General features: G+C 37.3%; 1 protein-coding gene across 3 annotated transcripts in view; it reads right to left on the bottom strand.

Moving 5' to 3' along the window:
- Positions 1-18,318, bottom strand: part of piezo2b (piezo-type mechanosensitive ion channel component 2b) — a 114,451-nt gene that overhangs the window by 34,515 nt on the left and 61,618 nt on the right. For all 3 annotated transcript variants that reach the window (XM_028472390.1, XM_028472392.1, XM_028472391.1), the window contains 9 exons: positions 17,922-18,095; positions 13,871-14,157; positions 11,177-11,337; positions 8,763-8,939; positions 8,505-8,627; positions 7,148-7,348; positions 5,832-6,036; positions 4,545-4,646; positions 3,731-3,896 (listed from right to left, as the gene is read on the bottom strand). In XM_028472390.1, the coding sequence (XP_028328191.1) occupies positions 3,731-3,896; positions 4,545-4,646; positions 5,832-6,036; positions 7,148-7,348; positions 8,505-8,627; positions 8,763-8,939; positions 11,177-11,337; positions 13,871-14,157; positions 17,922-18,095 (1,596 nt within the window). The remainder of the gene's footprint in view (positions 1-3,730; positions 3,897-4,544; positions 4,647-5,831; positions 6,037-7,147; positions 7,349-8,504; positions 8,628-8,762; positions 8,940-11,176; positions 11,338-13,870; positions 14,158-17,921; positions 18,096-18,318) is intronic.

Genomic DNA, 18,318 nt, shown 5'->3' with positions numbered 1-18,318 from the left:
ACATAGTCATTAAATAATAATAATATATCTATTGTATTTTTTTTTAATTATTATTCTTTTTCAAATTAAAAACACCACATACAATCTCAACTGTATTCTACTTTCACTTCCTCAAATATGAATCTAGTTAAGGAAAATACAGTATAAAAAATTATCAAATAGCCATTCAATAGATAAAAAATGAAAATTATATTTAGTAATCATTCTTTTTTAAATTAAAAGCACCACACACAATCTCAAGCAACTGTATTCTACTTTCACTTCCTCAAATATAAATCTAGTAAAAAGAAAATACAGTATAAAACATCTGAGCTGGTGCATCTCATCACTATAGTGCTACACTATATCAGAAACATGATTCAAAAAAACGTTTTTATATATGAAAGTAGGTTGGAAACAACAGTTTTAAAGGTTAGAAGCCGATATAAAAAAAAACTCAAAATACATTCTCATAAAAATACTGTATATAAGTTTTATTATTCAGCTTTAGACCTAGCATCAAATGTGTATTCACGCGACGGGTTGCGTGAATAAGAGTTCCTGCACTAAACCCACACGTAACCATGGTGAGCATGGTAAAACATGCTGAAGCTACCTCCTCCACCCCTGGCCAGAGGTGGAACCATGTGAGGAAGCACAGCCTACTACATAATACAGGCAAACCTTTCTGTTGCCCAGTAGAAACCCATTCATCAATCACACTTAGTGTATCCCTAAGTGGCAGGACACCAGTAAGAGTCTGATCAATGAAAGGAAACCAGAGCAGTAAGCTAAGCCTAAGGTAGGCTGCACTGTGTTCTGTCTGCGTTCAACATGCTAAAAGCACATTACCACCTAAAAAAAAACATTAGCGTGAAGTGTAGAGTGAAAACATATGACGCAACATATATGAATAGGACAAACATGGAGATAGAGAGCTCACTAAGCACTGATGAACTGGGATTAGAAATAACGGCGTGGTGTTGATGGTTCCGGAACAGCTGAGTGAGTGTCCTTCTTCATCATGGGCAGAAAATACCTTTTCGATACTTAAAAGCTATTTATTGAGTTAGAGTACAGGGCAAAAGCGTCTGCGTCGCGGAGTGATGGACAGAGTGTTTTTGTGGATTATGGATTTCTCCTCCAACCCGTATCCGTAATTTGATCCTGGAGGAAAACGCTGGAATAAGTGTGGAGCTGCTGTGGCGTGGACTTAAGGCCTGTGCAGCTCTCTCTACCAGAGCTTTTTGATTGACAAAGAGCGTGTTTAGAAAAGACTTGTGCACACAAAGTGCAATGTGAGGATCTCATAATCAATGGAAGTATCTCTTATCTCAAACCCCTAAAAATCCCCAGTTTGATGGATATCTTAGGTGTGAGCATTTTGAGTATGGATCCTGACACAGACTGAGATCTGAAACATAAAATAATGTGTGCAGAAGGGATTGGATTACATGTCCCTCTGAGCCAGAGAAATCTGTATGGCCTTTATTCTCCTGGCTTTATTTATTCAGGATAAGAAGAGATCTGCTGAGCGAGTGAGCAGGTTTAATGAGATTTCTACTGTTACACAGTGAGTAGCCAAATCAAACAATACATTTCAGATGTGATTTCACTGGCTAAACATTAACTCCTTAACGCTGTGGTTAGTTTAAACTCTCCATTGGACATATTAAGCTTAAACTATTCAGATTGAAGGGTTAAAATCTAAAACACTAGTACTTAAACATTCCAGTGGTTTTTGAAAACCATCATTGGTTAAAAAAAACAAAAAAAAACCTTAACCCTAATTGATTTGCTTTCATAGGTACTTTTTAAAAAAAAATATATTTCTAAATCAGTAATTTTACTTGTGCTTAAGTTTGTTTTAAACAAAAACACCTATTATGTTGTCTCTTTTCTGGTGGACCATCACTGCAGTGTTCATGTTTATTTTGTAATTCACTCATGTTTTTCTGTATTTGCAATTGTGGTCATTACCATATTAAGATTAGTTTAGGACACACCTACATAAAGTATAATACTTCCATATAATATTATGGGTACCCTAATATTTGTATGATCATGTATGCAAAATTGTATCTTAAGAATATTATATTTATAGTGTAAAAAGTAAAAAAAAAAAAAATATATATATATATATATATATATAGTCTATTTTTGTATATATTTGTATATATGTAGTGCATATATTTTTGTATGTATTTATATAGTGTATAAAGTTGGTACACAGGGCGACTGTAAATATATGCGAGACAAATGTCCATCCGCCTATGCTGTCATGTATCATGTGACCACCCTGTTTAATCATGTACACTATAAAAAACAGGTGTGCTGGAAAGCTGCAACTCATGTCTGATGAAGGGCGGTCAGCCCGAAACGTCACGTCTTTTGATGTACAGTATATTAAAAACTGAAATTGGGAGCTAACTACGCAGTTGTGCGGACCTTCTTTTCTTCTTAACATTTCTACACCATTACTGGGTAAGTTATTATTTTTTGTTTTAAAATGATCAACGGACATTGTGAAACTACAAAAATCAAATGAAATCAAATGCATCACATCATAGCCGACCAACCAGATTATACGGTGGCCCAGAAGGGCCAACAACACAACACACAAGCAAAAGTCACAACACACAAAGAAAAAAGGTCACAACACGACAACAAAAGTCAAATAAAATACTGTGGTCATACCAGCCTGTCATTACCTGATCTCAGCAGGTCTGAGCAAAACACTTCACCCACATTGTCTAGTATGAATGTAGTGTGTGAGTGAGTGTTGGTGGTGGTCGGAGGGACAGATGGTGCACTATGGCAGTCTCGCTTCTGTCAGTCTGCCCCAGGGCAGCTGTGGCTACAATAGTAGCTTACCACCACTAATGGTGGAGTGAAAGAAGAATGCATTCATTCTTTAAAGCAACTCAGGGGAATAAAAACTGTCCGCTGATACCATTTCAGACTCTACCCAAAAACCAAGCACATATTCAGACTCGGGAGGACCAGACCTTTCTGTTGATACTACGTCTGGCCTGATCCAAGAACTTTTAAAATCATATTAAAAGTGGTATCAACAGAAAGGTCTGGCCCTCTCGAGTACAAATATGTGCTTGGTGTTTGGATAGAGTCTGAAATTTGCCCACTGGAGGCTCCAGAAGGTCGGTGTTATCCTCTACCAGGGTAACATCTGTCAATCCTCCTTGAACACGGAGTATTTTATTTTGAAAATAATCCCCCCTTTTCCGTTGTTTTGTGGCTTTTGTAGGCGTGTTGTCACTTTTGTCAGTGTGTTGTGTTGTGTCGTTGGCCCTTCTGGGCCACCGTCAGATTAAACGTAATGCATCAAAACAGCATTGAATGTTGGTTATTTTCTCAGTTTCAGTTTATAAATTTAGCTATACTTAGAGCCTGAGAATCTTTATTTATTTTGAATTGAATTCATTGGTGTCATTTCATTTTCAAAAAAAATTGTACATTTTGACAAACCTTTTATTTTATAGAATTAAAATTCCTTTTTAAGTTTATACATACGATATTTACTGTATGCAAGGGAGCCGTGGCAATATTTATTACCAAAAATAAAAGTAACTAGTAACTTTTACTTTGAGTACTATTTAATGGAACTACTTTTTTAATTGTACTTGAGTATTTTTTGTATGACTTACTTATACTTGTACTTGAGTACAATTACAATCAAGTATCAGTACTCTTTACACCTCTGCCACTTCCTACCGACATGCATGATGGTTACCTGCAGTGGATGAAGTCAGGAACAGGATTGTGAACACTGAACGTGGCTGCATCCAGGTCTCTGCAGATCTCCACGTTGTCACCAGCCATGAGACGCACTGCTGCTTTATTCTCATCATCAAAGACTTGCCGCTGGAGGGAAACGCAGAGCAGCAACATCAGATCGTCTGTGAGAAGAGAGAACAGGAGAGAGTTCTGTTGTAATAGTATTACATGTATGCACATTTTGTTTTTTAATATATGTAAATACTTAAAACTCTGTTTTAATTAGACTATACCTTACAGTCCTGGTAGAAACAGTAGTTCTGTATCTCAATATTTAAATACAGTTGAAATTATTTGAGTGATTTTTGACTTTGTCTTTAAAAACATAATTTTAGGGTCAACAATAAAAGGTAATTCAAACCCACAACTAAACATTTTCCCACCATACATCCCATTCTAAGGTCTAAAGTTGAATGAACAAAGTATTGTATTTGACGACAAATTATTGAAACCATCTTATCCAATGATTATTGTGTACATTAAATGGTTAATAAACATGTAACAATAATAATCATAATAATAATAATAAACAAATACATTTATTGAATACAAGTTGTGCATGTTTCAACAAAAAAAAGAAATATTATACAAAATCCATTTAAAATCCAGATTTAATCCTCGATGATCTGTTGATTTAATCTGTTCATCATCAGTAGCTTCACTATTTTGATTTAATGAAAATATACATGCATTTCATTTTCATTTATCATGCTGTCCAGCTTTACTACTTCAGAGGTTTTCTCCACACTCTTTGTTTTTCTGAGACGTACAGATTAAAAATTTCGGATTGGGTTTGGTGTGGAAGTCTGGAACGTAGAGCCACTTGACCACGTTGGAGTCTGTTGTTGAGTTGGGGAACCTCCAGGGATACTCTGGAGAGGAAAAACACTTCTATTAGACAAACATCTAAACTGATATTTATTTTTGGATTATCGATAAAACACCAGGGTTCAATCAAGGACTAAAAGTTTTGATCTTAAAGGGGCGGTATTATGAAAAAGGCACTTTATAATGGTTTTGCTACAGTGATAAACATTCCTTTAGTCTCATTCAGAGGGTCAAAGTTAAAAAAAGTTCTGTTTCCTCCCTCCCTTGTTATTCCACATTTTGTAAAAAGTCAGTTGGATTTTCCCCGCTACTTGTTGTCACCTAGCAGAAACTCCGCCTCCTGACAATCCTGGCTCCTCCTACCCTAAAAGAATGTGAGTTCCTCCCTCTTAAACTAGCTCACAGCGAAAACAAACACTTCGGTTTAATATAGAATACACACTTTATTGACATATATGTAAAGCTACATACACAAAATGTGTTCTCTGCATTTAACCCCTCCCTGAGGAGCAGTGGGCAGCAACAGAGTAGCAGTTCCATTTTTAGTACCCGTTATATCGCCTTGTATCACCTTTGACTTGATCTGACGTTTTTGTGACACAATGCGACGCAGCGGTTGGACAAAACAAATGATTATCACCTTGAATGCACTATTCCTGTCGTTAATAGATATGAGGAGGAGAATAAAGTGATTCAGCAGCTTAACACTCAGGTGAGTGTTTGAAGCAGCTGAATGACTCCGCTGCTGCTGCTGTGATAAATGTGCAGTTTTTTGGCTAAAAACAATAACAGTGCGTGAATAGTAAAAAGAAAATCACTTTGGTGATCACTGATCTCCCTCGCAAGAGCGAGGCATGAAGTCAGCGTCTCCAGACACGCCTACTCATGAATATGCATAAGTAGGCCCCAAAACAGCCTGTTTTTAGAACTACTCAGAAAGTCACTTTTCAGAGTGCTAAAACTCTGGAAAACAGGCGAGTTTGGGAAACTAAACCTCAAATAATATGTTGTTGTGGTTCTTAAAACAAATGGAGATGGGTGAAAAATATAATACCACTCCTTTAACATAAAAATGACTGAATTTGGAATATTTCAACAAAACATTCACAGTGAATGAAGTCTGAGGTTGAAATTGAATAATGCAAAATATACCCACCCCTATCGCTTTATGCTTCAAACGTATTGATACAAAAACCATTCTAAACCCTTTTCAATCTGACCAGACAAACCTTTACAGGCTGCAGGCGGGATGCCGATGCACACAAAGTACTGCACAGTCATCATGCAGGCCAGGAAGCAGCAATACTTAGGCCAGATCTCAGCGATGGCTTTCCTTCTCCGTCTGTACATGACCGTTATCAAGGCGAAGGCATGAAGCATGGCATAGAAGTCCATGCGCTGCCCGATCACATTCACCACCAGCAGCAGGCAGGTCTGATGGAGACACCGGGCAATAGAACAACCAGGGTTGGGGTCAATTGCAATTATGTCATCAATTATCCATGTTCAATTACAATTCAATTACGATTACTGGTATTTTTTTTCAATTACAATAATTATTTTTTCCTTGAAAGTCAATTACAATGACATTCTCAATTACTAAAGTTCAATTACATTTTCACTAACTTAAATTAACATTGCATTGTGATGATTGTATGTGCTTTTTGTGTGTGTGTGTGTGGTGTCGTTTTAGCCTCTTTATATATTTATTTTAGTGCATTCATTGTAATATGTAAAAAGTCCTACAGGGACAATAGTTGGAATTTAGCAATAGCTATAAATTATTTGTACAAAAACATCAGTTACATTCACAGTATTATTACAAAGTTGTATCTTCCCTATGAAATGTTTTTTTTTTATCATATCCTAACTCTAACCCACTAACCACCAACTCTTACCACCTGTAAGAATGGGAAGATTCACTGGTAGGTAATGGGAAAACTGGATATCAAACACATTTTGAAATTAACTACATATGTTTAAGCCATGGAACTGTTTAGCGTTTGATTACATTTGTAAATGACAGGTAGATATGAAGAGTCAGGAAACCTACATACATTGTACAGCATGTGGGAATCTATTATGAAGTATTTAAAACTTTAGATGACCCCCATTAAACTCAATTTGTATTAGTTTTGTGTATGTTGTTGTTTTGTGTTTATTTGTTTATCCAGGTCTATATGTGTTTATGATGAACTCTGAACTGTATTGCTATGTATACTTTATGCCTTGCTGTATGTCTTTGTCTTAGTGTGTCACATGTAAAATGTTAAGACACAAAGTTAAAAAAAAATAAATAAAAATTGTAAATGACAATTTGCATAGAACGTCCATGGTAATTACAATTACAAAGTCAACTATCTGAACCCAATTACTATTCCATTACAGTTACAAAAACAACTGATTATATAAATTTAAATTACAACTACGCCATCATTGTAATTAATGATCAATTACGTGATTACAAATATAATTGACCCAAACCCTGAAAACAACGCCAAACCAAAATACCAAAAAACGTTTTTACAATGTTACTCGACTCTACCTCAAGTCCAAATTTGTAGAAGAAGTAGTTGATGAAGTATTTGATGAAGCAGATGATGCCAATGTCCAGGTGCTGCCGTGTGATATCATGGAAGATAATCCTGGCAGCGGGAGGAGACAGCTTGTTCCTCAGTCTGAAATATTCCTGATGGCGGTAGATGGTCACCTCGAACGCCAACAGTGCCAACATCAGGAGGTGGTTCTGCACAGAGAAAATGAGCCTGAAAGAAGAGTCTGGATCAAAGAATCACCAAACAACATGCAACATCTGTTTCAGGGTTGGAGTCAATTATAATTAGAATTGCGTAATTGATAATTAATTACAACTATGTAATTTAAAAACTAAGTTGCTATTGTAATTAAATTGTAATTGAGTTGTTAAATGCAATTTCCATGAAAATACGATAAAAAAAAAATGTGAATTATAATTTAATACGACAAGGTAACCAATAGATAGGAAAGAAATTAGATGAAAGATATTTGTTTTTAGTGAATTTTATTTGATTGAGAATGTAAATTGACTTCCTGAGAAAAAAAATAAATTGTAATTTAATCGTAATTGGAAAAAAACGCTACATGTAATTGTAATTGAACTTGTGTATTTGAAAACGTAATTGTAACTGAAAAGTGTAATTGAGCCCAACTCTGCATGCAGCATCTGTTTCAGGGTTGGAGTCAATTAGAATTGTAATTGTGTAGTTGATCATTCGTTACAATTATGATGTAATTACAATTGCAATTATAAACACCTGTTGCTATTGTAATCATAATTTAATTGTAATTTACAATTCCATTAGACACAAACCTGTAGAACCATGTTACAGTTCTATTGCTTACACACACGTATTTAAGGATTATTAAAGTTTTCCCACTACCTGTCACTTCTCTTGAAGATCACTTCATCGATTAAAAAAAGCTTCAGAAAAACAAAAAAAAAAAAAGGCTCAAACACTGACACCAAAAATATTAATGCTAATAATTTGATAAAGAAGCCTAACAAGGTACGCAAAAGATAAAAAACTAATTGGATGATCTATTTCAGGCTCAGTAATTGTAATTGGACATTAGTAATTGAGAATGTAATTGTATTTGACATTCAGGGGACAAAGTAATAATTGTAATTTTAATTGTAATTGGAAAAAATGCTGACCACTGTAATCCAGTTGGAATTTAATAAGGATAGTTGAAAATGTAATTGTAATTTGACCCCAACACTGATCTGTCTACAGCTTTACTGGCTACTATTTGTGAGGCCTCAATGGAACTTTTATGTTTGCTGCTCTTGTTATGATAATGCTGCGTGTGAGTGATGTTCTCTTGAGAGTGAAGAAGGTCTCGTCTCTGTTGCTGTTTCTCACCCTGAGGTAATCCAGCAGGTCTGTACACTTCGTCAGGCCCACCCAGTTCGCCGGATCAACAAGCTCCTTATACACCGGGGACGACTTCAGCACTTTACTTTCTTCTTCGGGGTAACCGTCTGACTATTAACAGAAGTGTTGAATAATTTCACCATGTTCATGTTACCTTTGAACATTAAAACAAGTCAACTAACGAAGGCAAAGACAGAAAAGTGTAATTCACGTTCATCTATTGTAACTCGGGCTAGTTGTATTTACCAAAGTGCAGTTCTGGGAGTAGGTTTTGGGGTCTATGGACTTCAGCTGGTACAACATTTTACACACAATGATGACACAGGTCCAGACAGTGCAAACATTGGAGGCGAGCTGCCGGTACTGGGTGTAGGGGAGAGCGAACGCCCAGGAAACCAGGAACACGTAGTTGAATAAAGACACCTGCAGAGAACACAATACAGGTGGCAATTACTGACACGGTCACACATTATTTGAAGTTTTATACATAAGGATGACGTTACACTGTCGTCATCTGTCATTAGCATGAATAAGGCGTCATGAAGGCTGTCAGTAAGTGTCGTTCGCTAAATCATTTCATTTATTTTTATTATATTTTTATTCTGTCATGGTAAAAATCACAATTTTATTCAACTTCATTACATTCCATCTCCAGAAAGGAGCAAAAAGAAGAAAAAAGTAATATTGCCTTCCTCTAACTCAATCACAAATATTAAATCATTGGTCTGCCAAGTTTACACTAACTGAGATAATGATATTACAACATTGTAAAAAAAAAAAAAAATTAATTAAATAAAAATTAACAAATTCAAGGCATGTATTTTCAAACAACAAATAACACTAATCACCATATTCACAGTATATTATCTCACGAGTCTCTTTTTGTACATTCTCTTGTACTGAAATACATTGAAACACCTCTTTACATCACTATTTAAAGAATTCCACATTTTGACCCTAACATCAGAAATGCAAGTCTGCTTTTAAGGCACACCGTGGACTTTTTGACGTAAAGAGTTGACCCATATACTGTAAGTTATTTTAAATGATTCCTCAGGCCAATATACAAAGCTTGACAGTATCAATGCTCCGAGCGGGGCTTCCCTCTTGAAATACCGACTATGTAAGTTTGGAGGAGACGGACCGTCTTTCACCAGGTCATGTGACCTGGAGAATGCCTGGAGAACGTTTCACCTTACGGCAGTCACGTGACCACTGGCTCGGATATATAAAATTCCCACGTGACATCACAACATACTGGCATTTCCCGGCCCGGCGCCATTGCTGTGGGAAGCTCAAACGCGTTTAGCCTCCGTTTACAGTCAAAAGAGCACAAAATGGCAGTTTCGTATTGGGTTAATGATGCAGTAATCGCCAGTTCAGTTAAACGTAGATTCTTTAGTGAGGGAAGTCGGCAAGTCAGATCCGTAACTTCGGGATAAGGATTGGCTCTCAGGGCTGGGGTGCGAAGCGGGGCCGGCTCACGGCTACATTCTATGGGCTGGAGGAGCAGCTGCCACTGCCGCACTCTTCTCTCCACCGCCGGAGATGCGGGCCCGCCTCGCCGCGTTGGTGGCGCTCCCTTTCTACTCCCTGGCCTTGCCGCCGTTGTCGGCCCATTTTGCCGGGGGTCGGAGGGAATGGGCAACCTGGCGACCCTCGGCGAAGGAGACCGACGACTGCAGTGAGGGCAGTGAGCGCCACCGACGAGGCGAGGAGGGCGGCGATGGTGGCTGCTCCTCCAGCCCATCAACTATAGCCGCGGCACGAGCCCAGCCCTTAGAGCCAATCCTTATCCTGAAGTTACATGTCAAATACTGTCTGCATACACAATCAAAACACAAAGGGAGGCTGGCCCAATTGACTGTGTGTTGAATTTTGCGACAGTGCTGTGGCGCTTGTGGCCACGAGGGGTGCTTGCGTGAAAGTTACCAGTCTAGCGCCCCTAGTGGCCAAAAGTTACACAGTGTGCCTTTAAGGTTGTTTGTAGAAACTGATGTTTGAAATTAAAAGTCCTTCTGTGTTCCCATCCTCTGAACAAAAAACAAACAACTTTTGGAAATGTTCTAGTAATGCTTTGTTTTTTTTTTAAGCTCCGAACAAAACAATTTTCGCTAAATTATGGCACCTTTGGAGCTATGTTGGCATTTTTTGGGTTAGGCGGAGGGATCTAGTGGGGTTAGGTAGGGTTAGGGTTAGTGTAACAAACAACACCTTATTCATGCTAATGACAGGTGTACACACTTTCTGTTAAACGTTTTCTTCCTTCTCTAGTAACAGTTTATGAACCACAGGCTTTTAAGACAGCTGACCCTACCAATGATAATGATAATAATATAGGAACATTAGTAGTGAATGTGAACAACCTTTAGATGACACACATGTTAACAGTTGAAAAATAGCAGTGATATGAATATAACTTGAAGGTGATGTAAATTATTGCGAACACAGGACAGAGGATGACTCAGTGGATTTGAAGCATGGATTTGACTATAAATGGCACTGGTAAAAATTGAAAACAGATGGGACTAAATGCGACTAATGTTACACTAAATCATATTGAGAACACATTCCATTCCATAAATCAGTAATGAATTCTCAGGCTTGTATTTGCTGAAGACACTGAGGTGTGTTGCATTAGTGACAATAAGCGTTCCTACCTCGTTGATAGAAACCAGAATAATATAGCAGGACACGATCTTGATGATGTGGATTTCCAGCAGCCACCAAATGAACAGCTGCAGTTTGTGGAAAGACTCCAAAAACTTAAGAAAAAGGACAGTCAGACGATCGACCACCAGGTGCCACTTATTCTTTAAATCTGAAGAAACAGAACAAAAATCACAGCGATTCAAACTAAATCAGAAAACTTACAGAGATAAGTGGAAAGTTGATTTTTATCCACAGGAACAGCTCTCTGTTCACAGTACTGTGCTTTTTATATTTGAACAATAACCAATCTTTACACACAAACATATTATTATTATTATTATTATTGAGGATATAACTTAACTACATTGATAAACATGTGTGTCAACCACAGGTATTAAATTATGGAATAGTTTAACAAATGAAATTAAAAAAAAAAAAAAATATATATATATATATATATATAGCAGCAGGTTGACCCAGGGCGGTAATGTCAATATAGGTGAGGTCTCCACCTTTATTATTAATATGATTATTATTGTGTTCATATGTGTATAGGCAGCTTATAACATGTATATTGGTAGTATATAATATTACTCTATATACTTCGTTTATGTATATAGACGTACAGTATGTATAGGTGTATATCTGTATATACTGTAGAGGAGGGGTAGGATTAAATAAGTCAGACTTCATATTACTCCTTTTTTGAAAGTGTAAATGTTTATTGAAATCTTCTTTGTGTTTTTCCCTTGTTTTGGAAATGAACTTTGTGTTTGTGACATTCCTTTTATTTTATATGTATTGTTTGTTTTTACATGTTCAAAAATTAAATAAATAATTAAAAAAAAAAAAAAATCTATTATGTTTTTACTCTAATGTGATCAAATGTTTCTATTCAACCAAAACGTCAGAGATTGTCAAAGTGAAAAAACGTTACACTGTTTACAAGTTGAAATGCTTAACGTGGGTGGCATTAAACAGGGAAGCTAAAGTATGGATTCATAATCTCATTAGGGATGAAAACTCTGGCCGAGGTGCGTTAAAGGGTGAATGTTTTTTTTTTGTTAAAGCCATCCCGGGGTCTTATAGAAGCCTCATTGTTTGGAAAGGAAACGGAGGAGCTGTGCATGCTAGTGTTTTATCACCTGGTTTACTTTCTGTGTTATTAAACTACATTTTAATTTAGCACTCACTTGACTGTCTGCGTATAAGCTTTAGTTGGTCTTATGCACTCGAGGGGGGCGGGGGGGAGAGAAAGTGAGCCCTTGAGCTATGTGCGGTGTCAGAATTGAAGCCCGGAGGTAAATCTCTTGAGTCTGAAAAAATATGCAACGCAACCCTTTTTTTTTTTCTAACTCCTAATACGGTGATTGATGACCGTCTGATGTAGGCATTAAGTTTGAAGTTTTAAAGAAACGTCACTGCTGATTGAGGAAAAACACGCACACAGATTAGTTGGAAGTTGTCACAATACTAGAGACTTTTCAGTTCTAAAATTTGCCTAAAAAATGCAGAATCCAGCTGTAAACACAAAAAAGTCCCAAAAAATGACCAGCAAAGGAGAGTTAATCATTTTCTCCACTTTACACTTTTAAAAGCAAACCCATATTCAGTCAATCAGCTTCAAGGAATTATGGGATGAGAAATTGCCATGACATCAGTTTATTGTTCTTGTTTATATTTAAAAAAGTTTTGTGAAGGATTATCACCTTACATCCTAAATATAGAGTGGAATCTACGACCCCTACAACACCATTTCATCCAACATGTTGATCCTCAAATTTCCTGCTATAATAATAGAAAAAACTCCTACTTCCTTTCCAGACGTGTGACTTTTATTTCTCAATGCTTTGTTTTTTTAATTTTGTGGTTAATTGTTGTGATTTCGTAAAACTGTCCCAAAAATGAGTTATGTAGTTTAAAATGGGAGTTCTTAACTGGTCTCACCCTGGGACCCACATTTTGCCACGGTCGGCATAACGTGACCCACTTTTTTTTCTCCCAAATTCAACCAAAGCTGTTGAAAACACACATATACTCTTTTTTTCAAACATAAATCTATATAATTTCCTGTGCAACACGCATTTTGTCAAAAGAAAAATTTCTTTCAAAATCAAAGACAAGCCAACATGAGAGACAGTAAGTATTCGCGTTTGTTTTTTTTTTTTTGACCAGCTGTCCGCGACCCACCCAGTACAGGCCCGTGACCCACTTTTGGTTCCCGACCCACCAGTTGAGAATGGCTGGTTTAAAGTATGTGGAAACATGATTTCCTCACAACCTTTTTTTGTGCTCTTGGCATGAAATGTTTTCGTGTAGTGTGACACAATTTTGTTTTTTTGTTTTGTGCCAGTGGCCCATATTTGTGTGGAGCTGCTGGGAACGAATTCAATTGAAACCAATGTAAGTCAATGAGATGTATGACCTTAACTATAATCTCTACCCTTCCCCCAAACCCAGAATGAACTGTTCTAATAAAATGTAATGTAACTGCGCAAAACAACTTCCAATCGAAACAAGTTTAAAAATTGTGTCCCTCAGCACGAAAAAAAAATGCAGAAATTGTCTTAGCACGCACAAAAATAGAAATCATATTTTTCGCAACAGTGTTAAGTCTCCCCGTGAGACCCTGTTGCATTATAATAACGTAAGTTGGTATTTCTGTGTGTCTAGTTTGTTGAGATTCATGAAGCGTTCACTACCTGAGCTCTGCTCGGTGCTGGGCTCCGGTTCCGTCTCAGTGCCGCAGGGACCGCTCTCCTCTGTGCTGGACTGATGGTGGTCAGATAAGCTCTTTGGCTTTTCGCCAGTCGTTTCCGTGTCATCCAAAACCACCACCAAGGCCTGGTCCTTCTCCTTCCCTGACCCCCACTCCCCCTGCTGCTCCTCCTTGTCCTGTGGCTCTCCTTCCCTCCTGGGCACTGCAGCATCTACCGAGCTGGCGCTGAGCATGGTGAGGTCTGCCAGGCTGCCGTCCTGGTGCACCAGTCTGAAAACAAGTCAGAGCAGAGTCTTTATAAAAAGATACACATGTACACGGAGACTAATGAGACAAACCTGTATTTATATATGAATGAGGACTTTGAGTTTTGGGAGACTTTTGCGGAAGCAAAACAATTTTTATTGGATTTTTGTGAATTTGTCTGGCATTTTTACAAAAAAATCATAAAAAAAATGTTATTTTCCTTTCCCGCCTGGCACCTCTAACGTCAAAGTTATTCCTAACATCTCCCATCGAATCACTGTATGCACTACTTTGATTTATTTTTGAACAGCATCTGTTGGTACATAACTGAGTTAGTACTTAACAAAAAAATGACAATTAATGTTGGAAAAATTCCTGAGGGGAAAAAAGGCAAAACAAAACAAAACAAGGACATCTTGTTGACGCAGCCTAGTGCTGTCAAGTTTCTGCAATGTTGACAGGTTGATGTTTGTGACACTGAAGAATACAGTGACTGAGCCAGGAGCTGCGTGCCCTGTTGATGTTGTGTTTAGATTATAGTGTTCTTTAATCCTTTATGTTGTCATTAAACGGGTAGGGAACCAAACGTGGGTGGAAAACCTTTTTCTGGTGAGACACAGGGTTGTGTGGTACTTTACTGTTTTCTTTCTTTTTCTTCTTTACACAGAAGTAGGGTAGTCTGAAGCTAAATCAATGTTGTGATCTTTTTTAATATAGTGTTCATACCTTTGTACGAGTGCCTGCTATAGCTGACAAAGTTGAATATTTTGTGTTTTATCAAAAGTAGCAACATTAATACTAGTTATTACTACTTTCTTTATCGTTTTAACAAATATATTTGAGAATTTAAAAATGTTCTTTAAAAAAAACGAGTTGGTAATAAATACCAAACTGTAGCACAGTTTTTATAGCATGTATTGATTAGGGATAGACCGATATGGATTTTTTTTATGGCCGATGCCGATACCAATTTTTTTTCCATCAGCCTTAGCCGATGACTGCCGGTTTTCTTCAGCCGATATTTGGAGCCGATACTACTTTTGCCCTCTCAATTTACATCATAAAAATGACACAATGGTAATAACAAATGGTACGAGTCTCAATTTTTTAAAAAAGGAACATTTATTGAAATCAACAAAGGTGAGGTACAACGACAACAATTAAAAAATATTAAAAACAGGTGATGTAGAACAAGAACTAGTACAAAATACTAAAAAACAAAAAATATTTCTGCTCTCTGTAAATAATGCAGATCGGCGAAGGCAGCAGTCTGCATCGGCCGATACGATACACGTAAAAAACGCAAAAATCGGCCGATGTATTGGTCCATCACTCGTATTGATGTGAAATACATATAGATTTTCACAGTATTATATTAAGATATGTATACATTGTGTTAGTGTTAAGGTAAAACCACTTTTTCCTCCTTTTTTTAAAGGGAGTTATTATATTTATCGTAAAGTTAACAAAGAGATTGCAGAAGAATACTATTGCAAATGCACGATTGTAAAACACAAATCCAGAAAGTCTGGCTGATGTCGTACATGTTTAAGGCTTGTGTGGATCTTAGATTCTGTCGTTTCAGATTATTAAAAAAACAATCACCTACTTTTAATTGAGAAATTGTTGACGGGATGTTTTCAACATTGTCCTCATACGTATAAAAATACAAACACACATGGCTTAGGAGATTATCAAAAGGCTCCCATGCAAGATGGGAATCACCATCTCCCTCTGCTAACTACACAGCAGAGTACCGCTGTATCCCATCAGGCATTGTAATCGAGAAGCAGTGCACATTCCTTCTGCATTCTTTCAAATAGAGGTTTTTTTTTTTTTTTCTTTTCTTTCTCGTTGCTGCAGACATGTCATAAAGGCGGCATTAACCCTTTCTATTTACTCAAGCAATGGAGTCAAAGTTTAAGTTTGGCTTTCATGAACCGGCTGCATACAAGTGCAAGCAGTTGACCATCCAGTGGTGACACTTACTTGCTCTGTTGAATGGGGATTTTTTCTTTGATGCTGCTCAGGACAATAAAATTACAAAAGAGGTCAAGGTGTACAGTGGGGAGAGAAACTGACAAAATAAGGTCAAGACCTAAAATCGCCTCAAAAGATTCAGGTTCATTTACGTGACTAAAATCTAGCCACGGGTTAAGTAGATCTGGGGGTTTATTTCTCTGGGGTTCAGGGCACAAACAGGGACGTGGAACATACTGAAGGGAGGAAGAAACTCCTGAAGTTTCAAACATGCTTGGCAAAGAAGAAGTTTTTCATTAGAAATAGAAAGGTGTTGTGGTCTGGAGATGACAACCAAAAGAGGCTACAGGCAAAAAATAAAAACACCTGAAGAAATTTGTGTTTTTCTAATAAACTGTTCTTTGATTGTGGGGAAATAAAGAGAAACAGTCAGTGGAAAGGAAAGAAAAGGACGGAGTAGAAAAAGGAAAGCGCTGGGACGAGGCAGGTGATGGATGCCACATACAGCGAGCAGATACCCACCTATTCATGATCATATATACACGGCCATTGACTTTAGCGTGGCTGTGAGATGGAGACGAGGGCAGAGAAAGGCAGAGGAAAGACGAGCTGAGCAAGCAGCAGCAGCAGTGAAACGTTAGAGAATCCACAACAAAAGCACTTTAACTCCGCTCAAGAGTGTGAAATGTGGACGTTACACAGAGACGACAGCAAGACGCCCGACTGGAAAAGAGAGATCTTTAAAATATACAAATGTTTCTTGTTCAAAACTGAGGTCTGTTATATTTCTGTTAGAGAGCTGAACAACACTCACTAACATTTACCAGTGCAAAAATCCTGCTGTGAGTTGAGTCATTCCATGTCATTTCACAAATGGCTCACGTACTTTGGTCTCAAAACCTTCTGAAATGTTTACCAATTGTTTCATGATTATTAAATAGGCACAATCTACATTTTTAGTTTGATCGAATGAATCCTTTGTGAGATACGGCCAATAGAGTGAGGAGTATGTGTCGATTTTCGTGCGTCCTTATTTTTCTTCCATTTTCAGCTTCCAATATATCAGGAACTACATCACATAGGAAACTGAAATTTAATATGTTAATACAGCCACATCTACATTCTCAGAATATAGAAAAACATCTGCTATACATCCTATTTAGTGGACATGCCACCTCCTCAAAATTGGAAAACAGTTTGTCAGGCTTTCGCGCTGGAACATGTCAGTAAACAACTTTATATATGTATGAACTCTGTACATAGACTGTTCAAATCACTAATTATTAGTCACATACTGTATATACATTCATTCTTGGGTGACAGTCTCTTGAAATCCAAAAAAATCCTTTTTTTTGTTTTTTTTTTTACTATTTTCAGTGGCCCATTACGGCATGTGGAAATCTAAAAATAAATCTGATCTGTTTAAATTTATAGTATAAAAAGGATATTCATTTTCTTTTCTTTATGCAACTTCATTTTAAGCTTGGACCCCAACTTTGGGTTATTTCACCACTCGCCAATATTGTAAATCCTTTCCATGAGGCCATTGTATCTGGCCTCTGTGCCTTATAATCATGTGTTGTTTATCTAATCAAACTAACAATATTCAGTGTGCCAATTGAATTATTAGGGAACAACCGGTAAACATTTCAGATTTTATTGACACCGAAGTGTGTGGGATGTCTTGAAATGACCCAGTTCACTATTAGTGTTTCCTCAATGTCCATAGTTTGCTTTTATTAGAATAGAAAAAAAAGCACAAACAGTGGAGGAGAGTCCAGTTATATCCGCATGTATCTACTGCTCACCTGTAGATTGTGCTCTGTTCTTTGGCTATCACTGCCTGGAGGTCGGTGAGCTCCAGAAAGCGATCGTGGAAGTAGTGCAGGTGGAGAATACACACCAGCAAGAAGGAAGTGGGGATGAAAATCCTAGTGAACAGCATGGACACCGTGAAGCGCTCCAAGCCCAAATCCTTCAGACTGTGCAGAGAGAGTAAAGAAAGGAACGTCATTGAAGAACCGCTCATGTCAAAGGGAAGCTGATTGACTAACAACGTTACAATGAATATTTGTCCGTGCAACAATTTATTACAATCTAAAAATGTATGAACACTCTAGGCGGAGTTTGCTTTTAAAAATGGTGTAGTTTAGCCAAAAACTGAGAAAAAGTGACAAATTTGCTGATTCGCTGATCTAAGATTGC

Source organism: Gouania willdenowi, chromosome 17 (genome assembly GCF_900634775.1).
Source record: "Gouania willdenowi chromosome 17, fGouWil2.1, whole genome shotgun sequence".
NCBI lineage: Eukaryota > Metazoa > Chordata > Actinopteri > Blenniiformes > Gobiesocidae > Gouania > Gouania willdenowi.
The sequence above is the reverse complement of the archived record's forward strand: the minus strand, read 5'-3'. Positions and strand labels throughout refer to the sequence as shown.